Source organism: Falco peregrinus, chromosome 17 (assembly GCF_023634155.1).
Source record: "Falco peregrinus isolate bFalPer1 chromosome 17, bFalPer1.pri, whole genome shotgun sequence".
NCBI classification, from domain to species: Eukaryota; Metazoa; Chordata; class Aves; order Falconiformes; family Falconidae; genus Falco; species Falco peregrinus.
Genome location: NC_073737.1, coordinates 5,041,700 through 5,068,859, shown reverse-complemented (window position 1 = coordinate 5,068,859; position 27,160 = coordinate 5,041,700). Strand labels below are relative to the sequence as shown.

The window sequence follows — 27,160 nt, the reverse complement described above, 5'->3', positions numbered from 1 at the left end:
ACCCCACGTCACCCCGATGCACCCCACGTCACCCCGGTACACCCATCGTTGCTGCGGTGCACCCTGCATCACCCTGATGTACCCCACGTCACCCCGATGCACCCCGCGTCACCTCGGTACACCCATCGTTGCTGCGGTGCACCCTGCATCACCCTGATGTACCCCACGTCACCCCGATGCACCCCACGTCACCCCGGTACACCCATCGTTGCTGTGGTGCACCCTGCATCACCCTGATGTACCCCACGTCACCCCGATGCACCCCACGTCACCCCGGTACACCCATCGTTGCTGTGGTGCACCCTGCATCACCCTGATGTACCCCACGTCACCCCGATGCACCCCACGTCACCCCGGTACACCCATCGTTGCTGCGGTGCACCCTGCATCACCCTGATGTACCCCACGTCACCCCGGTACACCCATCGTTGCTGCCGGTGTGCCCCGCACTGCCATAGTGCGCCCCACATCAACCCAAAGCACCCCACATCACCCTGATGTGCCCCACATCACCACACTGCACCCCACATCACCCTGGTGCACCCCATCATTGCTGCGGTGCGCCCCACATCAACACCAAGCACCCCACATCACCCTGGTGCACTCTGCATCACCACACTGCACCCCCTATCACCACGGTGCACCCTGCATCGCCCCACATCACCCCAAAGCACCCCGTATCACCCCGATGTGCCCCAACATTGCCAGGGTGCACCCCACATCACATTGCACCCTGCAACACCCTGGCACACACATCATTGCTGCGGTGCACCCCACATCGCACTGGTGGACCCCACATTGCCATGGTGCACCCCACATCACCCTGATCATCCTGAAACACCCTGTATCGCTTCAGGGCACCCCACATCACCCTGATGTGCCCCACATTGCCCCGGTGCACCCTGCATCACCCCACATCATCCCACAGCACCCCACATCACCCTGATGCACCCCAACATTGCTGCGGTTCACCCCACATCATCCTGAAACACCCTGTATCACTGCAGAGCACCCCGCATCACCCCAATGCGCCCCACATTGCCCTGGTGCACCCTGCATCCCCCATCATTGCTGCAGGGCACCCCGCATTGTGCTGATGCACCCCACGTTGCCACGGTGCACCCTGCATCCCCCTGAAGCACCCTACATCACTCTCATACACCCTGCATCCCCCTCATGCACCCCACAATGCCATGATGCACCCCACATCACCCCACATCATCCTAGAATAGAATCGTTGAGGTTGGGAAGGACCTTTAAGACCATCGAGTCCCACCGTTAGCCCAGCGCTGCCACGGCCCCCACTAACCCACGTCCCCAGGCGCCACATCGACACGGCTTTCGGACACCTCCAGGGTGGTGACTCCACCACGTCCCTGGGCAGCCCGTCCCGGTGCCGGACAACCCTGTGGGGCAGGAATTGTTCCCGACATCCAGCCTGAACCTCCCCTGGCACAACCTGGGGCCGCTTCCTCATCCTTCCACTTGTAACCTGGGAGCAGAGACCGCCCCCCCCCTGCCTCCACCCCCCTTTCAGGGAGCTGTAGGGAGCGAGAAGGTCCCCCCTGAGCCCCCTTTTCCCCAGGCTGACCCCCCCCAGCCGCCCCCCATCAGGCTGGTGCTCCAGCCCCTGCCCCAGCGCCGCTGCCTGGCTCTGGCCGCGCTCCAGCACCTCCGTGTCTTGGTGCGGAGCCCAAACCTGAACCCAGGGTTCGAGGGGCGGCCACACCAGTGCCAGGTACTGGGGGACGGTCACTGCCCTGGTCCTGCTGGCCACGCTATTGCTGACGCAGCCAGGATGCTGCTGGCCACCTGGGTCACCTGGGCACACTGCTGGCTCGTGTCCAGCTGACCATCAGCCAGCACCCCCAGGTCCTTCCCCACCAGGCAGCTCCCCAGCCCCAGCGCTGCGGGGGGTCGCTGTGACCCCAGTGCAGGGCCCAGCACTGAGCCCTGTTGAACTTCATCCAGCGGCCTCAGCCCATCGACCCCACTGGCCCAGACCCCCCTGCAGAGCCCCCTGTCCTCAAACGGATCAATGCTCCCCTCAAGCTCAGTGTCATCTGCAAACTGACTCGATCCTGAAGCACCCCCCATCACCCCCATGCACCCCATGTTGCCACACTGCACCCTGCATCACCCCACATTGCTACACTGCACCCTGCATCACCCTGTATTACCCCACATCATCCCGAAGCTCCCTGCATCACTCCCATGCACCCTACATTGTCATGCTGCGTGCTGCATCACCCCACATCACCCTGCAGCACCCCACATTGCTACACTGCACCCTGCATCAACCTGCATCACCCTCATGCATCTCACATTGTCATGCCGCACCTGCATCACCCTACATCGCCCCACATCACCCTGAAGCACCCCACACTGCTACAGTGCATCCTGCATCACCCTGTATCACCCCGTGTCATCCCACATCATCCCATCATCCTGAAGCTCTCTGCATCACTCTCACGCATCCCACATTGCCGGGCTGCACCCGGCAGTACCCCACATCACCCTGCAGCACCCCACATTGCTACACTGCACCCTGCATCACCCTGATGTATCCCACATTGCCACGCTGCACCTTGCATCACCCTGTATCACCCCACATCATCCTGAAGCTCCTTGCATCACCTTCATGCACCCTACGTTGCCAGGCTGCACCCTGCATCACCCCACATCATCCTGCATCACCCCACATCATCCTGAAGCTCCCTGCATCACCCTCATGCACCCTACATTGTCATGCTGCATCACCCCACATCACCCCACACTGCTGCACTGCACCCTGCATCACCCTGATGTATCCCACATTACCACGCTGCACCCTGCATCACCCTGCATCACCCTGCATCACCCCACATTGGTACACTGCACCCCGCATCACTCCGAAGCACCCCACACTGGTATACTGCACCCTGCACCCTGCAGTGCCGCAGCGCACCCAACATCACCCCGCTGCACCCCACTACCTACAGCATTAGGTGGATGTAACACCCTGGAGGCTCTGTCACCCCCAAACCCCCGCGTGAGAAGGAGAGGCTGGGCCCTGGCTTTGCGCAGCGTGCCGAGCCGGGGTGACCCCCCCGTGCCTTGCAGCAGCACCTGATCCGCACCCCAAAAGTGGGTGCTGGCAGGGATGCAGGGGTACCCGACGCGATGCCGTGACGAGTCCCGGCTCACCCGCAGCTTGTGCTCCTTCCTGTTGACGATGACGGCTGTGATCTGCTGGTCCATGAAGATGAGGATGGTGACCAGGAGGGCGGGCAGGGCGCTCGCCAGGTAAACCCACCACGGGTTCTTCCCAAAGGGAAACACGAACCACCCTCGGTCCACACGGGTGGGCTGGAGGGGGGGGGGGGTGGAAGACAGGGGGGTTGGACACCGTGGTGGAGCCCCGGCACAGAGCAGAGAGAGGGAAAAGCCCAAGCGCTGACATTTTGGGAAGCCCCACCTCACCCCATCACCTCCGAGCATCATCCTTATCCCACATCCATCCCTAAATCCCACCACCACGCACCGGTACCCAAACCACACCCAGCATCCACATGCCTCAACCCAACATTTTTCCGGGATGCTCACTGGGACACCCGATGGCACCCCAGGGATGGAGGGGGGAGAAATTTTCAATGACGCTTCTGGGAAAGGGATTTTATTGCTTTTTTTTTTACCTTAAAATCAGTAGGCACTTGGAGCTTTGGGGTGTTGAGTCCGAAAAGCACATCCAGACCCACAAACATTAGTATGGACATAAAGATAGAGAAATCGCTAATAAGTTTACGCAGCTGCAGGGAGTGAGAGAAAGAGAAGAAAAGGGGGGGGAACCAACAAAAAGAAGGAAAAAAAGTCACAGAATTAGAATATTCCCCCAGAAAATACAAAGTAGCTTTTAAGAAGGTGTCCAGACACCACAGGAGCCGCAGTTTTCCCTGAAAGGTGTTGAGGAGCTGGAAGAAGAGTGAGGGTGGAGAGGCGAGGGGTCCCCCCCGGTGCAGCCGAACCTTGATGATACTGGGGATATGGAGCTTAGGGGTGTCCAGTCCGAAACAGGCATCCACTCCGCAGAAAAGCAGGATGGAGAAGACATTGGAAAAATCGGCAATGAAAGCCCTGACCTGGAGGCAAGATGGGGAAACGGGGGTGGAAAGGGTAATTAATGGGATGGAGAGGTGAATTAATGGGATGGAGAGGTGAATTAATGGGATGGAGAGGTTTGCTTCCCACTTCGGCTCCTTCCCTGGGGTTTTCCAGCTTCGCTCACCCATGGATAACCTGGGTATAACCCACAAAACGTAGATTTTTTCCTCCTTTGCATGGCAAGGTGATGGGTTATTTAATATGCAAAGCCAAATCGGCGGCTAAAGGCTCAGGGGGATTTTTTTTGCTTATTTCTTATTGCTAGCAACATCTCCTAGAAATACAGATTTATTTTCCCGCAGCTCTTTGCATCCACCAGACTGCCAGCTCCTGGTTTTCCTACCTTTTGGAAAAGAGAAGGGTGAAACCCGGTGCTTTCCTTACCTTGGTGGGGAAATAGCGGCTGAATTTGAATTTTTTCAGGGTCAAGGTCATGGAGTAGGTGCCGAAGAAGAGGATGAAGGACATAAGGGCCAGGTCGGGCACGAATTTACAGGATTTCCCCACTAAGCTGCCGCCGTATTTGAGACATTCCTTCTTACTCAGCTGAGTCCAGTCCAGAGCTGTTAGGTTAATAGCATTGTACTGGGGAGAAACCCCCCCCCAAAAGACAAAATTAGCATTTTAGTGCAATTGCAGCATGCAAGGAAAAGGGTATTTCTTGACCAAAATAACAAAATTAGCATTTTAAATAATCGCAGCGTGCAAGGATAGGGGGCATTTCCCAGGTAAATAAAGCAAAATCAGCATTTTTAGCAACTGCAGCATGCAAGGGAAGGGGTATTTCCCAGCCAAATAAAACAAAATCAGCATTTTTAGCAACTGCAGCATGCAAGGGAAGGGGTATTTCCTGGCCAAAATGCAAAATTAGTCTTTTAAGCAAATGCAGCATGCAAGGGAAGAGATTTTTCCTGGCCAAAAAAAGCAACATTAGTATTTTAAGAAATTGCGGTGTGCAAAAGAAGGGCATTTCCCCATTAAAAAAAGAAAATTCAGCATTTTTAGCAGCTGTAGTGTACAAGGGAAGGGGCACTCGCTGGCCAATCCCCAAAATTAGTATTTTAAGGAATTGCAGCGTGCAAGGAAAGGGGTATTTCCCTGCTAAAACCCCCAAAATTAGCAGTTTAAGCAATTGCAGCATGCAAGGAAAGGGGTATTTCCCCATCAAAAAAAGCAAAATCAGCAGTTTAATTAATTGTAGCATGCAAGGGAAGGGGCGTTTCCCAGGGCTGCTGCCGCCAGGAGCCCCATAGCCACAAGCGAACCCTGGAGCCACTATTAATTTGGGCAAAAAAGTGGGGATTTGGTGCCACCGAGCCCAACCGTGGAGCCAAATCAATGCAAATCCTGCATCGCCCTCGCTCCCAGCCGGCACGCGTCGCTCCCCGGATGCAGGAGTCCCTCGGATTTGCCCTCCCTTATCCCAAGTTTCCCGTCGGGATGAGCAAAGCCGCTTACCAGAGAAACGTTAGTGGTGTTTGGTGCCACTGGAGCTGAAGCATCAAACAAGGTCGCGTTGGCTGCGGGAAAGGAGTTTGTTATTGAGGTTTTTGGCTAATATCGAGGTTTTGGTATTAAAAGTAGCCGGGCTTTGCCCGGGGAGGCGCAGCTGAGCCCGGCCAGCGTAAAAGCAAATGGGGGGTCGAGCGCATCCCCCGAGAGCCGCGTGGGGATCGGCATCCCGAAGGCGGACCAGGATTTGGGGAGAACCCCCCCCCCATGTCTAACCCCGCAGCGACTTCTCCCTGATTAATCCCATGCGCCAGCGGAGAACACGGCTTTTCCTACGGCGGCTTCTCCCTCCAGGGCTGGCGAGTGCCGGGGGTGTGTGTGTATTTTTAGGAACTTCCCAGCTCCTAAAATTATTAGGAGCTTCCCGGAGAAGCCACCGGCAGCAGGGTTGAGCATCCCGACACCTGCATCATAAAACCACGGGGGCTGAAGACTGAAAAAGCAGCCTGTTCTTTTTGGAGAGGCGGCACCCAATCATGCCCAATTGGCTTTTTTTTGTGGGTTTTTTTGGCTATTTTTCTTTTTTAAAATATTTTAGGGGTGTTTTAGTGTCTCACTGCAAAAAAAAATAATCCATCTTTTCTAGCCCCCGGCACCTTCTCCTCCAAGTGCAAAAAGCAGCTCTGCTCGGCTCTTCGGGTGATGCAGCTCCGTAGCTTCAGGAGCATCCACGTTCTTTACGGGTGCCCCTAAGCGGGGTCCGGGACCGCTCTGCCCCCCCTCTTCCCTCTGGTCCATCTTCCTGCGCCAAGTGGGAATTTCGGCTGCCCCGACCTGCCGCCTCCATCCCCAGCGCCGAGGATTAATGAAGGAGAAGCGATTGCTGGGTTAGAAGCAGAGACCCGGGGGCTGCCGAAACCGGGCTCCGGGGAACGGCTCTGGCAAACCCAGCATTAAAAACACTATTATTATTATTAATTAGTATTATTTTTTTTTTTCCCCCTCCATAACCTTTCATTATTCCAGAAACCAGCCTTATTAGTGATTTCTACACCTTAAAGGGTAGAATACCACTGGTGGTATTTTAAGAGAGGAGTCTACATAAACCCTTTTAGCAGAGCAGAGAGAAAAGTAAAATACATGGAAAAAAAATAACAACAAAAGCCCCATGGGGGAAGAGTATCAAATATTAAAAGAGTTTTAATATTTAGAAGGCGATACTCACTTGAGATTGAAATCAGCCCAAATTGATGTGTGCAGCAGAGACAAATATGGTACAAATCAGTTATAATGATCAAAAATCAGAACGAATTAAAAAAAAAAAAAAGATTAAAAAAAAAAAAGGATGTAGGGGGAATAAACAATTTCTCAATATCTAGAGGAATGGAAAATCCAATGTGGACACCACTGCCTTGGGTGCCCGGAGCAGCGAGGGTGAGGAACGGGGCTGGGTTGCAAAGAGGCTTAAAGGTTTTTGGGGTGCAAATGCCTCTCGGTTGCCCCGGGTTTTCTTGGGGGGAGGGGGGGGGGGGGGGGCGGGGGGCTTGGAAAAGGGGGAGACCTCCCTGGAGGCTCAAGGCTCCCCCATCCTCCTGCGCCAAGCCACGGCGGTGGGTGCTGCCGGGCAGATGCCGGCACTGGCGGGTGGATGGAGGTGGTCACGGTCCCGTTCCTGGGATATTTCAGCCCCCCCGGGATCGCGTTGGGGGTCAGGCTTCGCTTTCCCGCAGGTCACGTTTGGGAGGGTTTGGGTTGGGAAAGGACGGCAGCGTCTCGGTGTGCTCCCCACTGCACGCAGGGCTCTCAAAATCCAACGGGATCAGGTCACTCAGCGGGTGGTTGGTAAACAGAAATCGAGGGAAAATGCAAAATGAAAGCGAATAAATGGTATTTCCATCGCAGCGGGTGAGATCTCTTCTGGCAATGACGGATGTATAGGGAACGCGGCTGGTCTTGGATGCTTCTGTTTCTGGGGAGAGCTTCACCATCACAACCCTCTGCCTGCAGCTGATGCTCCCCAGAATTGTTAGCTTTTAGGCTTTTAAAATAAATTCAGCTCGCCTGAGAGCGGGGTTGCTGCCATCAGCCCAAAGCGAAGATCTCCATCCCCTTCCAGGTGGCTGTGGGAGCATCTGAGCTGCTCAATTCAGACCAGGGATCATCCGGTACGTCTATCCAAGAGCAAAACCAGGGGAGCCATCGAAAGATGGTCTTCTCAGAGCCTGATGGCTTCTCCTTTTTGAAAAGGAGTTAAAAAGAGGAGCAAAAAGCAGTCCAAGGAGGTTTCCACACCCAACTGGGACATCCCAGGGTTTCCCAGACACTGGAGAGGACAAAACCCCTCCAACGTATTTTCTGGAGAATAAGTTTCCATCGGCAGCAGGCTGGAATTAATGCTCTAAAATGTCTTCCCCCCCCCCACACACACTGTATTTCCCTTTTATCCATCCATCTGGCTGCTCCAGGCTGAGGCCCCAGCTCTCTGGTGTCATCCTCTGCGTTCCAGCGAGCACCAATGCGTTCATCCATGGGGAACAAGGCTCTTCTGTCTTGCCCAAGAACATCTTCAGAGGATGAGGTCTCTCCACCCAATGCTGACTGGGTAGCTGTCTCCTTCCATGTCCTTGGCCAACGATCCAGCGGGATTTATCCACAGCGGGACCCCCCCCCCCAACCCCTTCATCTTCCCCAGCCGGCGCCGAAAAAGATGTGTACTCACCTGGGTCGGGGGCGATGCACTCGCACTTGTACATGGTCACGTAGTCCGGCTTGAAGTCTGAATTGATGGGATAGTACTTAAAGGCTCCGATCATCTTCTTGATGGCATCGTAGATGAAGATGAAGCTGATGAGGGTGGAGAAGCCTTCCTCCGTGAAGCGGGTGATGTACTTTATAATGAAGCTGGCGTCGGTGGCCACCAGGATAAGGCACTGTAGGGCAGAGTGCAAGCCGATCCAGAGGCGGAATTCCATGTAGTCAATGCCGTTGCCTCTGAAAGCGGGGACAAGGCGAGAGCATCCCCGTGAGAGCACGCTGTGGGCTGGAGGACACCTCCCACCCCCGTACGGATGGGTCCCCGTTCCTCCTGGCACCGCTCAACACCTACTTGCTGAAGTCGAAGAGCAGCTTCTCGAAGATGAGGATGGGGCCGGTGCTGCTGAGGATGATGAGCGGCTGCCCAGCGAAGAGGCAAAACATGGAGCCTGCCATCGCCGTGCCAAGGAAGCTCTCCATGACGCCCTGGGGATGGATCAAACCTAGCATTAGGGATTATGATTGAACCATTGAGCCATTATGGTGATGCTGGGCCACGTTACATCCCCACAGATACCCCAGATGGAGACGGGAGTCAAGGACCTCTGCTTGGACCCACATAGGATGGGTGGGACCATGTCCCCTTGCTCCTGGCAATGCCATTGAGATGGGTTTTCCCATCCTGCAGGTATTTCAGGACTGCCGGTCCCACTCGGCAAAGAATTTACATCTGCAGCATCAAAGCTTGGCATGGCACAAGGAGGGTAAAACCCCTCCTGCCCCATCCCATCCCATCCCGTCCCATCCTGTCCCATCCCCAAGCCAAAGTGACCCCTTTCCTTGGACTTGACCTGGTAGTTGTCCGTCGCGTCCCCAAGCAAGCCCCCAAATGTGATGGCATTGGTGATGCAGCCCAGGTAGATGAACAAGATGGCAGAGATGGACTGGATATGAAAGCCTTCGTAGAAGTCACTCGGGAACCAGGGCAGCTTCCTCTTGATATCCAGATAGAGGCCACCACAAAACCTGGGGAGACACCACCAAGGACCAAATGCTCGGGCCTCCCACCAAACCAGACACGGTGCTGCGCAAAAGCCCGTGCCCAGAAGGATCTCACCCCTCCATGCCCCAGCAGACCAAGGGCTGAGCCAGCGGGAGATGCTGATGGGTGCTGGCACCCTCCGAAGGTTTTTGGGCGGTGTGGTGCTGGCTCACCTGCCCGTCCACGCGAGCTCTTCCCCGATTTCATGAACTTCGGGCATCTCCCCATCATCGCTGCCTCCTCCACCGCCCCCAGCGCCTGCCCCACCGGCCGTGCCGTTCATCTGTCCCACTTCGTTCAGCGAGGAAAACAGATTTCCTATGGGAGAGAGCCACTGGTGTTGGCCACGGCACCTGCCCTGCCAGCCGGTCCCGTGCAGGGGTCATGGCCAAGGCCATGGGGGAGCGCTCTGCCTGTGCTGGAGCTTGGCTTTCGGGGGGAATTTGGAAAAAATCAAGGGCTGCATTTGCTCAACCCAGGCGGGTAATGCAGATTTTGCAGAGTGGAAACAGTCCTGAGCTGATCTGGGGCCAAAAACTGCTGAAAAAGCAGAGTTTCTGGAACGTTCACAGAGATGGTTTCTTGGGATGAAGGCAAGCAAAGCTGCTGACCTCCAGCATCTCCAGAACAGGAGGGATGGGGGTGGCCACAGCGCCGGTCCAGCACCACGCCTCCCACCCACCTCTTCTCAGCTGAGGGCACTTTTTTGGGTGGCTCAATCCTAATGTTGGGGTCCCACTCGCCAGGTGGCAGGACGATGACTTCATCCAGGAACTCATCTATGCCGGCGATCAGGTCTTCTCTATCCCGGGCTTTGTAGGCAACGTCGCTGAAGAGCTGGGAGTCAAGGGAGGAGAGGTGTCAGCCTGGGAATGGCATCCACCAAACACGTCCCACATCGTGATGGGATTTAAAAGCTCATTTTTTGGGGTGACAGGATGAAAATTGCTTTTTCTTCTTAGCTTTGAGCAAGGGGTGAGGGCCAGGCGTGGCATCTACTCACATCGTCCACCATGAGAGTCGCGATGGCTCTGCCGATCTCGTTGTAGGATTTGGCTTTTCCCGCGGGACCAAGGAGAATAAAGAGGAACCTGGGAAGGGAAAGGCACCGTGTTGGCAACCTCGGACCACCAGCATCCACGCCATGAGACCACTTGGTGCTTTGGACCCAAAGGAACTGCGCTGACCTGGTGGGGACAGGCACCTCCGTCACCCCTCCCAGCATCGTTGCCTGGAGGAGCCGCACGAAAGCCACAAAGGGCTTCTCCAGGAACTCCACTTCTCCCACCAGCACATTGGAGGCCTCGGCATCCTTGGGGATCTTCTTGATGAACTTGTTCTTCAGCTGTTGGAAAGACGAGGGTGGGGAAGGGAACGGTACCCAGATTTGGCATCTCCCCCTCTTTTCCACACCCTGCACCCAAAAGCTGAAGCTGGAGGCTTGAACTTCTGATGGTCCCAGGACTCCCAGAGGTGGGGATTCAAGAGCCATATCCAGGGATAAACCAGCAAGAAATTCAGGAAGCTGAATTTCTTTGTTACTCAAAACCACGAGTAGCCCCAGATAAGCTGGAAACCACACGCTCGGGGCTCCCTAACACGACGTGCAACTGGGCGCTTTGCGACAGGTGCTTTGCTGGGCTGGGGTCTGCGCAGGGAAGATCCCACGCAATCAATCCCCCTGCGGAAAATCTGAGCCCCAAATCTGGATCCTGGAGCAAGTCAGCACGTGTTTTTGCAGGTCTGTTTGCAGCCCTGCAGCCCCAGGCTCCCCCGAGACCCCCGTACCGTGCACGGGGGAGGTTTTATTTAGCTTGTTCCTCTCTGGTCTCATCCTCGGAGCAGGAACAAATAATGGAAGTAGGAAACCTCGGTCATGGATTTATTCCCTGTCTCTTCTCCCCTGCAGCTCTTTCATTATTAGTCTAAAAGGGTTCAATACCGACCCAGGCAGGGTGTTATTATAATCTATATGCCAGCATGAGGGGAGGCATGTGAGCCGGGCAGCAAGCTCTCCCCTTTCTAATCTTTTAAACCCAAATGGAAAAAAAAAAAAAAAAAGAAAAAAAAAAGAAAAAAAATTATAATAATAAAGCAACTCCTCCAATGCAGCTTGGAATAAGCAAGAGCAGGAGTTAACAGTGACCACTAAGCTTCGTGTAACACTTAAAAAGTCCCTTTGTAGTGGGTCTAATAGGGCGATTAAACCTAAATGCTTTGCATATTTTGGGATTAACCCTCCGCACCCCACTGCTGGAGGCTGATGTTTGGGGTTCGTGCGTGGGCAGCTGGCTTGCTTCATTGCAGCTGGAATTGTGGAAGGTGCCCTGGGAACCTTCTGCCTCCCTGATGCGGTGGCATCCCTGTCCCGTGGCTCCCAGCAACACATGAATTCCCATCCTCCGCTTCCCCCTAAATTGCACCACCCCGGGTAAGCCCAGCAAGGACATCCCTGGGGAGAAGCAAGCTGTCATCCCACACAAACACCACCTGCCTTTAATTTTTTTTTAACGCAAACAGAAACAAAGCAAAGCCCCTATAAGGCATCAACAGTTCCCAGCTAAACAGCCTGGATGCCGGGATGGGGATGGGACATCCAGCAAAAGAAGGGCACAAAACCTGGCTGATCCATCGCATCTCCAGCCTGACCTCCTTCCCAGCTCTCCCATGCAAAGCAAACTGGGGGGGAAGAGCCCCCCGACGGAGCGTTGCGTTAAGAAACCCACGTCCATCACGGTGCAAAGAGGGAAAAATAAAACCCGCCTCGATCTACAGACCGTTGTCCCGAGAGCTGTGTTCCTGCTCGCAGACCGGGTGCTTGGATGGGATCTACCCCTGCAGCCTGCCCTCACCCGGCCAAGCAAAGGCTCTTCTAGGATCCCTGCGTTCTCCCAAGCACCTTTCCCTACCTCCCGAGAGATTTTAAGGATCTTTTTTCCTTCCACCCGAAAGATCTCAAGCTCTATCAGCATCTCCGCATGTCCCTAACCCCGCGTTCAACTTGCAAGCCCAGGTATTATTTCTGGAACAGCTTCCCCATGAGTTAGCAGGGATCAATACATGTATTAATTTCCCTAATTAGGAATTTGTGCGGGTATCGACTGAGCGAAGCCACACAAGGCTCACATGGACCTTAACAACCCCAGAGCCCCTGCTCCAACGCGGGTCATGTCAGAGATGCTCCTCACAGCAGCGCGCTGGGGGGTCTGGGGGTGGTTACTTGGTCGGTGCGGGTGGGTTTGGGGGTGGTTACCTGGTCGGTATGGGGGGGGTTGGGGTTGGTTACCTGGTCGGAGCTTGGTGTGTCCGAGATGTCGTTCATGCTCCGACTCTGCGCGTGACCTGATGGAGAGAAGAGCAAACCACCCCATGGCGTGCAGCCGAGTTACAGCCCCACGTGCAAGGAGAAAACGTGGCAGGAAGACTTGAGTGCAAATTAAAAAACCCAACTTATTTATTATAGCCAGGCTTGCAAACCAGGCACAGGGAGGTGAAAACCCAAGAATATGAGTTTCCTGATACCAGTCACCCTGTGGTTACCCAAACCACACCTCATTTATGCCTGTGGTGGGATCCCCTCGTAATTGCAATTGCCCGCTTTCGTATTGCAACATAGATTTTGTTTCTCCCTTGCTTCTTTTAGCGGTGTTTGTGCCCCCCCCCAGCTTACGCAGGCGGCCGTAGCTCGCGCTCTGTCGCATCCGCAGGTCCTCGGTGGAGCGGTGGAAGGCAGCGCCGGCGGCTGGGCTCCGGACGGGGCTGCGGGCTGGGGGAGAGGAGCTGTTAGAGGAGATGCAGGTGCCGCGAGAAACCCTTGGGTGATGCTGAAGGCAAGAGACCACCAGGCTGGAAAAACCAGCTGCCCAGCACAGATGTGACCCTTCCAGGGCTGATTCACCAGCAATGTGCCTTTCCCTCCTACTTTCATTTGCACTTTTATCTCACCCACAGTACTACATTTCCCATTAGCCTAGTATATATTTCTCATTATCAAAGAATAAATTGCCTTAACCCAGCTGTCCCACTGCTGAGGCTCCGTGCAAGGAACCTGCACCACCCCACGCCCTGCCGATGCTCTCTGCAAGGCTATAAATGGGCTCAGAAGTGCAACTTCTGCTACTTAAGAAACCCCAATATTTTATTTGCCTTTTTAATCTAATAATTCTCCAAAGAAAGCTACGCTTGAAATTTGCCATGAACTTCATGCTTCCAGATATTGATGTTGGCCACCGCCAAGTTTCACCTTAATGTTTCTTCTCCCTGAACTGGTGGTGAGCCCCAGTTTTCACCTCAGATTTTAAACTGAATTACTTCCCTCTAAAGACTTCCCTTCCCCACCCCGCATTCTCTGTGTTAAACCCAGCATTTTCTCAGAAAACCTCCTCAACTCCCAAAACTGTGTTATCCTTTTGGAAAACCACCTGGACCAGCTTTGTTGAGCTGCTCCGCACCTCTCAGAGACACCAGCTGCAACCACAGCATCTGTCCTTTTCTTTTTTTTTTTTTTTTTTTGTTAAACCCACCAAAAATAATAATGAAGTTCCCACTGGGTATGACCCTATTTTTGGGCATTTATTCCAATATCACAGAGTTGCCATTGGCACAAGAAATGCGAGGGACCCCTCTGCTCCTGCCAACGACCTTCTTTTCCTTGGTGTCCCTATTTGCAAACTCAAAGCAATGCCATCGTCTCAGCAAGGAACTAAAAACGCGAAGGATGCTCCTGTTCTTCCCACCTACAGGGACTAACTACAACATTTCCAAGTTGTGCTGCGTTTTGAAGGCTTCTGGGCAAATGTTTGTTCAAATATCTAGGATGGTGGCCGCTTTGAAACTTGGGAATGCCCATAGCGTGGGAATATTGGTTATTGACAGCCTCTTCCATGTACACTTCGAGCTTGGGCATTGCTGCTTCTGTCTACGCGGGGAGCAGCCGAAGCCTGGCAAATCCCGGGCTCCACCAAATGACCTCCATTTAAACCTAAGTAAATAATCTAGCGTGAAAACAAACAAATCCCCTTTTATAATAGCTCAAAAATAGGCAGGTTCAACCGCAGAGCAGACTGGATTTGTCTGTAGGCTGCTCTGCCAGAAAGCCCCTTGGCCAAGTGACCACCAACGCCGCCGTCCCTCGCACAATGCCATCATCTCTTGCACAACGCCATCGTCCACCTCAGCAGACATCCCCTTGCCTCCCACCTCCCGATGACCTCCCACCCTTAAAGCCACCAGTGGCAGAGATTTTGGGGTCTTCCTCAACGCAGTAGATAGTTGGGTGCCCCAAATGGTGTTGGGTGTCCCCCTTTCCTTCGTCTGAGATCTCCCTCCCCCCAGGCTTGCTCACCGATGAGTCAAGGATGCAACCAGGAGCAGGCTGGACCCCAAGGACTCACTTGTGCTGGAGGAGACGGACTTCCCGATGTCGGCCAAGGACCGGTGGATTGGCTTCTTGGTTTGGTGGCGGTGCTTCCTGAGGAGCACGTAGCTTATCTTCTCCCGCAGCTCTGGCTTGAGCAGACCATCCTCGATCTGCTTCTCAATGACATCGTCTGCAAGCACCGAACGAGGGAGGTGCATGCGTTACCCCAGCACAAACCCTCCCAGAAGGCTCAAGACAATGCTTGGTGAACCGAGGTGTTGGCTCTCAACTCCTGTCTTGGCTAATAAATTGGTTTATATTTGCACATAACAAGAAAATGCATTTAAATCTGTTCCTGGCACTTTAGGTCAGGGGGAAAAAGCCACCTGAAACCACTGATACCCCGCTGGCTCCTACCTATAATTTGGGGCAGAGAGTAGCCATCTAAGTCCAGGAGCACCGTTCCCGTCTGTAGACACGTCCGCAACTCAAACAGGCTGTGCAAAGACAACGTGGACACGTGGGGCTTGCTCCACCTCTCCCCTCCTTCCTCCACCTTTTCTTCAAACTTTATCCACCTGCAATGAGAGCGGCAGCCATGGGGACGGGCACGGTGTAGGAGAAGAGAATAAGAGAATTGCTTTTCCTCTTTTCCCTTCTGCAGGTGGCTTTGCAAGCCTGGAGGAATTCATCCTGCAAAGTTTTGGCTTGTTATTCAGGATGGGAGCGGAGAAATTGAGTAACATCATTAGACAAAGTGATGCTTGCATGGCTGCAGAGCGGAGCAAAACCTCTCGGCTCCCCCACTGAACTCAACCCTGCAGATTTAACCCTCCTCGAATTGCTCCTGCGAGATTTGGGAGGTTTTCCCCTGGAGCTGACCTTGCCGGAGCCAGGCTCTGCACCCGCGTGAACCAGCCATGCACACAGCAAAGCAATTGCAAACATCTTTTAAATTCCTTTGCAATGCTCAGACTTACACCTGGGTGCCTCATCCCCATGGTGGGAGATGGAAGCCCTTGGAAATCGGTCCTGCCACCTCCGCTCCTTAATTTTACAAAGCAAAGACTTCCGAGCAAATCCAGGAATGGTGGCTGGTTCCTCCCAGCTCCCCAGGGATGGGGCTCAGGCTCCGGGGAGAGCAGGCAGCTCTCCACAAGACGTCAGTTTGGGGAAGAAAGCTGCTTTTCCTTTACAAGAGGTTTGCAGGCTCCATGGATTAGCCTACGCAAGGGCTTAACCTTACAACTTTTAACTGGTACGACTGGGGTTTGGGTTCCTGCTGCCACGGAGGGCACAGACAAGAAGGATGGAGGAGAAGAAAGGGGGGTGGGAAGAGCTGATGGCTCACAGACACTGCAGGGGAAGGGTGGGGAGAGCCCGGGATGGTATCAGTTGCAGGGGCAGGGAGGGTGTTAAAAAGCTGCTGCAAAGAGAAAATGTTGGGTGTCCCTCTAAAAAAGCCCCAAAATATTATCTGGGAGCACCAGGAACGGCCTGTGCTGGGCACAAAACCCCCGCACCTCCAAAAATGTACAATTTGGCCCCAGTGCCCACAGCTCCAAAGCTCCCCACCCTGATTTCTTTGCAGAAAGCCTTCCTCCAGCCCATCAAACAACGCTGCTTTTATTGGCAAGAAATTCAAGCTTCCCGCCACAGCACCCGCTAAGCCCCGCCGGCGCTCGCCCAAAGCTGATTAGGTCGCTTTTCGTTTCTTTTTTGCCTCATTTTCCTGCCAAAAGTGGGTTATTAGTGAGCACACGGGGTGGCAGCTTGGGTCGGCGTGCAGGACTAGAGGCACGTTTCCAGCGGCGCCTTTGCCCTGGGACCGACATCCCGTGATGCTTTCGCCAAGGCTACGGCAAAACCCCATCTCCCTGCTGTGCTCAGCTGCTTTATTTCCATTTTTTTCTATTTATTGAGGATTTAGCCACAGGTAGCGCTGCTCCCAGCAAGGAGCTGCTGTCCCGCAGCGGCTGAAGAGGCTGAACCGCTCCTCGCTGGGGAGTGGAAATCCAGGACTTGAGAAACCTCCATCCTGCCAGAGGAATTTGGAAACCTCCATCTCAAGCCCTCCCTGATGAAAATCCCAGTGGAAGCGCTTTTTTTTTTGCCTTCTGAGCTTTTTGGGGAGTGGGGAGGGATGAGCGGATACCTATGCAAAATGCTGGTGGGGAGGAATTAAAGATTTTAGCAGCAGCATCCCTGCGCTGCCGCATGTCGAGCAGGGATGGCAACCAGGAGGATGCTTCAGAGCTTCCAAAGTTTTTGGTGATGCCAATAACCAGCCCAAGAGACGGGGCGAGCATCCACAGGGCCTGATCCCGCTCCTTCTCCATCCCTCGGGTGAACCTCTGCAGCCAGACTCGGAAATCCCGCATATGCTACCAAAAGGAAAGGGCTTGGGGTACCATCGGCATCCCTGACCCCCTTCCCAACACTCCCCCAAAACCCCAACCCCGCTAGCCCTTAACACGGCTGAGGCTAGGAAGAGAAAATCCCACTTGAATTTGATATTTTCCCCTTGGATAAGCTCTGAATTCAATAAAGCCAACGCTACTTGCAACTTCTTTAACACTTCTATTAAAGATGTAGTAGGTGGGTTGAGGGCAGGAGGAGTTTAACTCTTGGCCTGGCCAGCAAAAGTCGGGGGGTGGGGGGAAAGACCTGGGAAAATGTTTGTTCTGTCCCCTGTTCCCTAATTTTCCGCTTTCCCAGCATGTTATCCTGTTTTTTTCCACCCTCCCAGCCCTTTCTGCAGGGCTTCGCTGCCATGCTGCCCTGGGAATGGGAATCCCCCAGCTCTGGGATTACTCCAGCCTGGGGAGAGGTGGGAAGAGATGGGAAATTTTCTCCCTTCCTCCTCCTCAGCCGGCTGCAGCCGCCGTGCCAAGCCCCCCAAAACGCTGTGTTTTCCGCATTTCCCTAGTTCAGGCATGGCTTTTTTAACCTCATCGGAAAAGATGCTCATTCCCTGACCCTGTTTCCACCCAGGGATATTTAGAGGGAGGGTCTTTCCCCGACACATTTTCAACACCAAGCATCCCCCCCTGGCTCACCTGGCCGATTCTTTCCACTCCATCTCCTCGCCGTCGTGCTGCAGCGTGTCCATCTCCGTGAAGAGCGTGGGGTTGGGAGCTTCATCGTCTTCCCCCAGGATGTAGCGGAGGCGCTCGGCAGCCGGTGACACTGCCAGGGGAGAGGGGAAAAAAAAAAAAAAAAAAAGAAAAAAAAAGGTTTATCATCGGCTGGAGACAAGATGATCCTGCACCATTCCCACATGGAAAGCCCCAGGGTGGATAAAGAGGGATCTGTAGGGCTATTTAGGATCATGGGGTGAAAAAAGGAGGGTTTGAGGAAAATGTTTAAGGGGAGAGCTACTGGGGAGTGGGGGAACGCTAATTAATCCTGTTCCAAAATCCCCGTGCAAAGACATACGGATGCTGGTGGAAAGGATGAGCGGAGGCTGCGTAGCAGCCAGGAGGGGAATATATAGGTCTGGGCTGGGAATCAGGGAGTGCAGCCACCTCTATATACAGCACACTCAAATTCCCCTTCCAGGAGCATGGTGTGCCATGTTCCCATGGGGGATCCCACATTTTTCCCTACCACAGAGCCTGTTCTTGCCAGGTTAGAGCCACCTGCCACCGACAACCAAATCCTTACGGTCTCCGGCACTGAATATCGGGACACACGAGTGCTCGGCACAAGTTTTCCCACTGGATCCCCGAGGGGAACCTGCATCATTCGAGGGCATTAATACAGACGTACCCTTTCTGCAGGAAAAATCCAGCTTTTTGCTGCAAATAATGGGGCAGGCTGGGGAGGGCACTTATGCCTCCCGCTCCCTGCGGTGTGTTTTGGGAAGGGGAGCAACCACACATCACCTGCCTGCAAACCTCCTGACCGAGGGGAAAAGGGTTTTTCATCTTTGGTGCATTCCCTGCAGCCACAGGAGGGTGACCGACCTGCCCTCTTCTCCCCCCCCCCCCCCAAAAAAAAAGAAAATAATAAAAGCCAGGCTGGGGTTTTCTTTTAACCCTCTCCATCGTCACCTGCTTTTCTAGCAAAGCCTCATCATTCTGGTTGCAGGGAAGGAATCAAACACCTGGGTTTGAACCGGGATGTGGCATGGATGGGACCGCTCCCCAGTCGCCCCGTTATTCAATCAAGAGTTTAAAATCAGCCCTACGCCAGGCTCCCTGGAAATGGTGCGTTTTTAATAAAATCTTGGGTCTTAGCCCTCTCCTAAACCAGCAGGAGTCAATCCAGCTTGGAAAATGCCTTTGTTAGGGGAATCCTCCTCTTCTCAAACCCGGGAATTAGAAAGTTGGGTAAGAGGGTAGACAAAAAAAATCCGGGAATTAAATTGTGGTGTGGGAGAGGAGGAAAAAATGGGGGGATGCTGCCCTGTCCCCCCACTGGAGGAGACGAAACCCAAGTCGCGGCGGCTGGGCAAGCATAGGATGTCCCCTGCGCTCCAGGCTGAGCCTGCTTAACCACGTAAGCCCTCTAAGCCCCACCAGCAGGACTAAAGCCCTGTTGTCAAGTCCTCCTTCCACTTCCATAAGCTTCATTATTATGATTATTAATATTCCTGTTAATTTTAGAGCCAGGCTACATGCCTGGAGGGCTTCAGGCTCTTTAAGCCTAAGTGCTGTTCGCGTAAGAGGGGATGAAATGGGGGCGATGCTGGCGCGCCCCTGCCCCCGGCCTTGTGCTGTCTGCTTTGCTCTGCAGCCCAAAACTTCATATTCCTGCAAAACCCCAAATTCACTGCAAATGGAACGAGCCAGACCAAAAAAAAAAAAAAAAAAAAAAAAAAAGGGGGGAGTTTTCTGGAAATACCTGTCTCTGGAAGGACCTCTGGATGCATTAGTGAAAAAAAAAAAAAAAAAGGGATTTGCAATTTTGCAGAAAGAGGGAGCAGAGGGGTTAGAGCTTTGCAAATCCTTGACTTGGTGGTTGCTGCTCTCAACGCTGCCCAAATTCCCCCCTTGGGTGCTTAAGAACAGGACCCTCCTGAGACAGGTATTTCCAGAAAATTCTTTTTTTTTTTTTTTTTTTGTGTGTGTGGACTGGCTCGTTGCATTTGCAGTGAATTTGGGGTTTTGCAGGAATATGAAGTTTTGGGCTGCAGAGCAAAGCAGACAGCACAAGGCCGGGGGCAGGGGCGCGCCAGCATCGCCCCAAATTCACTAAAATGCAACGAGCCAGACCACAAAAAAAAAAAGGGGGGGGGAGTTTTCTGGAAATACCTGTCTCAGGAGGGATCTCTGGATGCGTTTGTCAAAAAAAAGGGATTTGCAATTTTGCAGGAAGGGGGAGCAGAGAGGTTAGAGCTTTGCAAATCCTTGACTTGGTGGTTGCTGCTCCCAACGCTGCCCAAATTCCCCCCTTGGGTGCTTAAGAACGGGTCCCTCTGGCTTCAGCCTGCTGGAGGGTCCCCGCAGCGACTCGTTTTGGGGTGTCAGGGCTGCGCCACACTTAAACCACTGGAAACCACAAAAGATAAAGGAAAACTTGCACATAAAGAGCTTTTTTTTTAGGTTGGCTTTGGGTTTTTTTAGCTTTTTTTTCCCCATCCTCCCCCAGTTTAAGGAATAAATCCATCTCTCAACACGTAACACGTGCTTCATGGCGGCGGCTGCCCCTGCTCCCCACCGCTCACTGACCCGAGCAAAGAGCCGGTTGCTAAACCAACAACGCCGGGGCTTGGCCGCGCAGCCAAAATTCACGGTGTTTATTCACCTGGAGGACCCTTTCGTGCCTGGGAAAGCACCCGGCCCGGCATCTGCTTACAACCCAGCTCTTGTTTTAATTTTTCTCCCGGAAATTTAAGCCAGCATCTAAATTAATCCCATGAAGCAGCAGGTATTTGCGTGGGAGGAGATACTGAATAACGGCACCCAGGGCTTGGCACCTCCAGGGAATGCAGCCACACTGGCCAAAACCACCAAAGCCACCCCAAAATCGGTACCTATTTCTTGCAAGACACAGTTCAACCAGTGCCCAGAGCAGATCCCTACCTCCCCAAACCAGCTTTTCCCATGGGAAAGTGCTCACAGCTGCAATTCCTGCTTTACACCCGTCCAACCTCCACCATGATTTCAGTGGATCCAAACCAAGCCTGGAGCCGCAGAATTAGCTCAGTACTAACGCTGGTGATAATAGAGGATAATTTTACATACACAAGGACCTAATAGAGGATAATTTTACATACACAAGGACCTATATTTCCGTGGGTAATCGGATGGGACAGCCCAGCGGCACCGATTTATACCTCCTTTAATTTGAGGTGCACAGAGCCCTTTGCACCCAGCTTCGATCCAGCGGTACAACCTCACCTAGCGATGCTTTCCCAAACCAAAAACCCGGCTCTGGCTTTAGGTACAATAAAAAAAGGTGATAAATAGGGGCCGGGGGACCGCGGTGCCGCCCGGGGTTTGCTGTCTGGCTGGGCGGTGGGACTAAGCCTTGTTTAAGGCTCCGGCACATTAACCTGAACACACGACAGCCCTTCCCGGGGGTTTCATGGCTCAGAAGGGTTCTCTTCCCAGGAAAAAAAGAGGCAGCTGGGGTGCACATCCCATGGGATTACATGCTCCATTCCTGTTCAAGGAACCCCCAGGTGCAGGAGACTTTTCGCCTTCCAAATATCCCCTTTTCTGCGTGCCCGCTGCTGGGGAGCACGGAAGCAGATACAATTCCCCCTGCCTTATATTTTTGGGATGAGCTTTGGAGCTCGGAGCCCTGAGCAAGCACCTGACTCAACCCACACAGGTTCCCAAGTTGCTTTTGCAAGGGGAAAACAAAGCCAAAAAAATATTATGGAGCCTTTCTTCCCCTCCTGCTCCCCACACCGCGGCCACCGGAGAGCGGTGGAAATCACCTACCTGCGTTCGTTTCCATTTTATCCCCCATTTCTTCCCGGCTAAACCAAACCTTCGCTGCACGGTACAAAAAAAAAAAAAAAACAAAACCAAAACCACCAACCCAAAACTACAACCACCCCCCCAAACTTCCTCCTTTATCCACTCAGGCTTGTTAAACTCCCAAGGCTTAAGGAGCAGATTATAGAGAATATAAAGCACTTTCCTTTCCCTTTGGCTCTCATGACGGGAAGTTACCAAATCAAACGGGATGCGTGTAGGAGAGGTGAGCGCGCCGGGATGGAGTCAGCTGGAAAGGGGAGGGAGGGCGAGGGGGGACGACAGAAATCAAAGCTTTGGGGTTATTTTGTGGAGGGGTTTTGTTTCCCACCCGGAGCGAGGTGGGAAAACCCCCTCCAAGCTCAGGGTAGGGATTTTTTTTCTGGGAGAAACCACCCAAACGAGGGAGATTTCCTGGGGGAAAGGAGGGCTGCTGCAGGGCTTAGTGGTTTGGGGTGTTTTTCCTCCATAAATTGACTTTGCACCCCCCAAACCAGCCCAGTGTTATATCCCGGTGATGTTTACTGCCTGCAGAAAGGGGGGGACGTGGTCCCACTTGTGCCACCACCGAAGGCATGAAGGAGCTGCGCGCAAAGCCTGCTGCAAATAAAAAGCCTCTCCCCATGCAAAAAGCCTGGAAAACTTTTCCTTCCGTAGGGAAAAGCGAAGCCGAGCCCCTGCCCACTCTGCCGAGCCATGATATGATCTGCTTGACATAAAACCAAATGCAAATTTCTATAGGGGAGGTGGGTGGGTGGGTGGGTGGGCGAAAAAAGAACCCAACCCCAACAAACCACACGAGATCGACAGCTACTTTGCTGTGCAAAATGTTAATCTTTGCTAAGGAGATTTCAGGAGATCGGGCAAAGCCCGGGCAAAAGCCTGTCGGGGACAAGGTGTGATGCCCGGAGGGTGTCTGCACGCCCGGATCCTGCTGTACTCCCGATTTCCTCATAAGCAACCTCCCAAGGGTAAGGACAGCCCCTTTTTAGTCCCCCCCATCACCTAAGCAGCCTCAAATCCCATTTCACACCCTGTGCCTGGCTCTCAGAGACATCCGCAAGGAAAAATAAACCTGGGAAGCGTCAGGAAAAGCAGTGCCCAATGCAAACGCCGGACTAAGCAGCGTGGCAAGATGCACGGGGGTGATTTAATCCCGGATTAAATGAGGTTGTCAAACCCTTCCCGCTTTTCTGGGAAGCCTGAGGATGACTCACTGGTCCTGCTGGCATTGTCGTTGCCGCTCTCGTAGCAGCCGTGGCCGCCGTCGTCGGTGTCGGAGCGATCCTGGCGCTCGTAGTGCCGCTCGCTCTCGCTCGTCCTGTCCCGGCTGGAGACAGATCTTCGTCGACGCCGTTTCCTCCGGTAGCCCCGAGGCACTGGCACCCCAATGTAGATGGAGTGGTAATCTAGGGAGGGCAAGGGGAAGCTTGAGAGAGCAGATCTGGATGTTTCTCACTTAAATAACCCCCCCACACACCCCCAACTCCCCAAAAGCCAGGGAGATATTTGCCTTCTTCCCAGCAAGCTTAAAGCATCCGCAGATTTTCCCATGTCGTGCGTGAGATGTGCCGAGCCAAGTGCCAGGAGAGCCGATGCCTCGGCTGGCAGGGAAGACCCCGCTACCATGTGGGGCGTCCCCAAGGTTTTGCTCACCTTCCTCATCGTCGTACCTCCTCCTCGAGCTGCTGAGCCCCCTCTCGCTCATCCCATCCTCATCCTCCAGCATGGTTCTGCTGCCTGGAGAGAGCTGAGCCACGGAGAGGAGAAAGGAGGGAGATTTTAAAGGGTGCTGGGCAGGGGAACAGCCCCTTTGTCCACCTGGTGGGTGCTCACCACTATGGGAATCCTTCGCGTGTGGCCCCAGTGAGATCACAGGGTCCTTCCCAGCCAGGGCGAGGATGCACCGGGGGGGCCGGGACCTCCCTGCAGACGCACCAGGGACCCTCCTGCAAGCACCCACGTCTCCCCTCAGCCCTGCCTCGCTCTGCACCAGCCCTGCCTGCGCTCCACCTCCGCTCTCCCCGTAATTAAGAAAATCCAGATAAATTTCGTTACACCTCCAGTCTCTTACTCCTGCTCAAAGGCCGGCGTAAGTGAAGCGTAAGAGATCATTACAGAGATTTGCCGGTACGATTATGGACATGGGTGCGGTTAAGAGGGGTTGCTTGCTGGCAGTAAGCACCCATTTAAATTTTTGGGGTGATCTGCACAGTTAAAAGGGGTTTTGCAGAAGCAGAATTCGTTTTCCCCCATCTCCTAAGCACAAATTTTACACCATATGCATGCTGCTGCTTCCAGGTATCTTCCTTCAAACCTGGTGTTTTATTCCCCATACAAATTTCTTTGGGTTTTGCCACATATGCTAATTAATCTCCTAATTATCTGACCTCCAGTGATTGCCTTTCACACTTGACTTGGATGGGAGAACAGTTACTATTCATGGCAGCCTGATCGATGCCTCCCAAAGTCACTTTGAGGGCGGACGGAGAGCCAGCCTCTCCGTGTCCCCCATTCCGGCTGCTTGTCATCCATGGCCATATCATATCATTATCCAACTATATTAGGGAAGAAAAAATCTCAATTCAAGGCAAATAGGTTAAAAACACAAAGCAGGGTGCGCACCTAAAGGGCTGGAAGGCTCCAAGGCTGGCCAGGTCGGCTCTGCTTGGGTTGTGGAATTATTGACCCATTTTCCCCCAAGGCAAAGACCAACTTTAGCGTGATACAGGCTCCAGCCTTTACCCAGTTGTTATTTGAAGACGCATCTTGATTTAACACATTTGGGATTTTTTTAATTTTTTTTTTTTTTTTTTTGACTGCATTAACCCAACACTTTCTGTACAGGCGCAGGTTTAGGGGGCAAACACCTCTGGATGGACAACCGAGCCCCAAACCTGGGCGGAATAAGGGATAACAGGAGCCACGAGCCTCAGCTTCCTGGGAATAACAGTATCGGGCTAAATCTGAGGATTTTAGGAAGCTGGTGGTGGGAGAAGGAACAGCAGAATACCCACCCAGCTGGAGGTGTAAATATTTTTGCTCTAAAAATGAGCTGGCACCTTCTAACAGAAGAAGTGTCACAACCGCCCCCCAAGAGATTTCCCCACGAGCTTCAGCGCTGGGTGGGGGTCCCCAAACTGGGATACACAGCCTTTCAGCTGGGACTGTATTGGGAAGAAACCTGACTTTTTTTTTTTTGCAGTCCAGCTGGGCTGGTGAGAGGTCTACCCCAGCTCTGTCGGGCAGCAAAAATAACCCATCTGATAAACCTGGGGGTTATTAGATCCACTGAGTGATCATGCCTGATTTATAAGAGTCATACAGCCTGGGACTTTTTCCTCTAATTTTTTATATATAAAGCTTTTTCCCCCCCACCATCCTTGCATACAAAGACAAGCACGACGCAGACCAGAGCTGTTGGAAAACACGACCGTAAGCACGTTAGAAATAAGGGGAAGAAAAGAAAAGCGCTGTTACCTTTGCCAATTAAACCCCCGCTACCCCCCACCAGCTCTCAGTTCCACAAAAATAAGTTTTACCGTTTAATAAACTCACCTTGAGCTTCCCTAAAGTGCTCAGAAATCAGAGGACGGGACCGTGGAGTAAAGTCACGGGCGCTGGTGGGTGCGGGAGCCCAGAGTGCCTTGAGATGAAGATGCTCCGGCCACCATTGTATCGACGCCTAATGCTGAACGCCCCGTAGCTCCCAGGTTCAAATGTATTTTGGGCGACGCTCATTGACTTTGGGAGGAGAAAGGCATCACGGGATGCAAACAGACCTCTGGAGAGGATGGGGCATTGAAGCCAGAGGAGATTTGGTCTTGCGCAGTGGCGGTCTCTAGACATCAGACCACCAGGACGTCGGAAAATTCAAGTTGTCCATCCCCAACCTGCAGGATCTGTCTCTTCTGGGGTTGTTGGGGTGGTTTGGGGCTTATTTTTTGCATCAGTTTTGGCTCGATTGCTAGGGATTGGGGAGGGAAACGGCTTTTATTTCTTTGCTGTGTGCAAGATTGTGTACATCTGACCTTAAGAAATGGAAAGAAATTCTTCAGAGAGGTGCAGGGAAGCATCACCATCAGTGAGAACCCCTGGGGACGATAGGATGAGGCCCATGGGCATCAAAGACACTTTGCCGGGGGGTTGGTGGGGGGCTGAACGGTGAATTATTTTGCAATTTCGTCGTTTTGCCATTTAGATGTTGATCATCTGTAAATTTGATTTCATGAAAAGCAAACTCTTGGTCACACCAGTGTGTCTGCTTTGCTTCCCGAGCTGTCCGCTTCCATTTCATGCCTGGCTTGCTCGCCTCCACTTAGCCTTTTAACAGGGGTATCAATAAATCCGCATCAACCCAGCGCCTGGCACTTCGTCACGGCCGGCCTCGTCATTAAGCAAAAAAACGAGGGTTGGAAATCAGACTTTGCGCTTTAAGGTCATCCGATAGCGGGGCTTTTCTCTTGCCTCTGGGGAGATTATTTGATGGCAGGATCTGGAGTCTCAGCAGAAGCAATGCAAAACCTGTTTGGTACCTTATCCCTGCTCCCGTTTTCTTCCCAGCTCCTGTTTTTTCAGGTTTGCTCTCTCGTCTGTAGCAGGGTCAGGTCTGGAGCCAGGCAGCGGCGGTTTCAACATGCAAAATTCAGGGTGAATTAGGGAATGTTATCGGCATCCCCTGTATCGACAGTAACGAGGCATGTTTGTAAGCGGGGAGAAGAGTTCCTGCAAAATATGCTCAGGATTTCATCTCTTGCTGAAATTTTCCTGTTTTCCAGGCATTTCCACGTTTTCTCTGTGGGAAGAGGGGAGTTGGGTGCCCAAGCTGATGCATGAACCAACTTCTCCCCATCTCCCATCACTCGCCACCTGCCTAAAACCAGTATTAACCCAGGCGTGAACCTGCTCGCATCCCACCCGTTCAACGTGAGCTGGGGTCCAGCGCCAGCAGCTCTGCCCAGCCAGGAAAATGCCATAAAGATGTTCGTGGCTGCTTGTCCTGGAAATAAAGAGAAAATAATAGAAATGAACTTTCATTCTTCAGATAAGTGGAAAAAAAAAGAGCAGGATGAGTTTATCACCTGGTATTTCTTAAGGTTTTACTAAAGATGTCCTGGAAAGAGAGGGAAGAAAGAAGAAAAGCAAAATTCCCAGTGCCTGCAAGCTGCCCGGGTAAAGGCAGCAACCCGGGGTTATTCCTTAAATAATACCAAATTTCCCTGGGCTGCTGGTTTTACCTTCTTCACTCGCAAAAAAATACCCCCAAACCAACCCAGTTTTGGCCATACTGGTTAAACAAATCCACTAACCCCACTTGCTCTGCTCTTGCGGCTCACAACGCAACGATTTCAACGTGATTTGCAGGAAAAAAAAAATGGTTCAAAAAGTGGTTTTTTTTCACGCCTGTGCTGGGGATTGCTTCTTGTTTAGTTAAAAAATAGAGCCTGGAAACAGTCAGAAGAGGGAGACAGAGCCCGGCAG

At 53.0% G+C, this 27,160-nt stretch overlaps 1 protein-coding gene across 1 annotated transcript in view; it reads right to left on the bottom strand.

Moving 5' to 3' along the window:
- Positions 1-27,160, bottom strand: part of SLC4A5 (solute carrier family 4 member 5) — a 32,339-nt gene that overhangs the window by 4,115 nt on the left and 1,064 nt on the right. The window contains 20 exon segments of the mRNA XM_055820421.1: positions 3,187-3,348; positions 4,005-4,118; positions 4,525-4,725; positions 5,599-5,660; positions 8,312-8,583; positions 8,699-8,832; positions 9,198-9,372; positions 9,562-9,692; positions 9,694-9,706; positions 10,071-10,225; positions 10,392-10,479; positions 10,576-10,733; positions 12,675-12,730; positions 13,059-13,154; positions 14,782-14,937; positions 15,165-15,325; positions 17,807-17,936; positions 22,897-23,088; positions 23,336-23,429; positions 25,238-26,678. Coding sequence (XP_055676396.1) covers positions 3,187-3,348; positions 4,005-4,118; positions 4,525-4,725; positions 5,599-5,660; positions 8,312-8,583; positions 8,699-8,832; positions 9,198-9,372; positions 9,562-9,692; positions 9,694-9,706; positions 10,071-10,225; positions 10,392-10,479; positions 10,576-10,733; positions 12,675-12,730; positions 13,059-13,154; positions 14,782-14,937; positions 15,165-15,325; positions 17,807-17,936; positions 22,897-23,088; positions 23,336-23,408 — 2,529 coding nt within the window. The 5' untranslated portion in view covers positions 23,409-23,429; positions 25,238-26,678.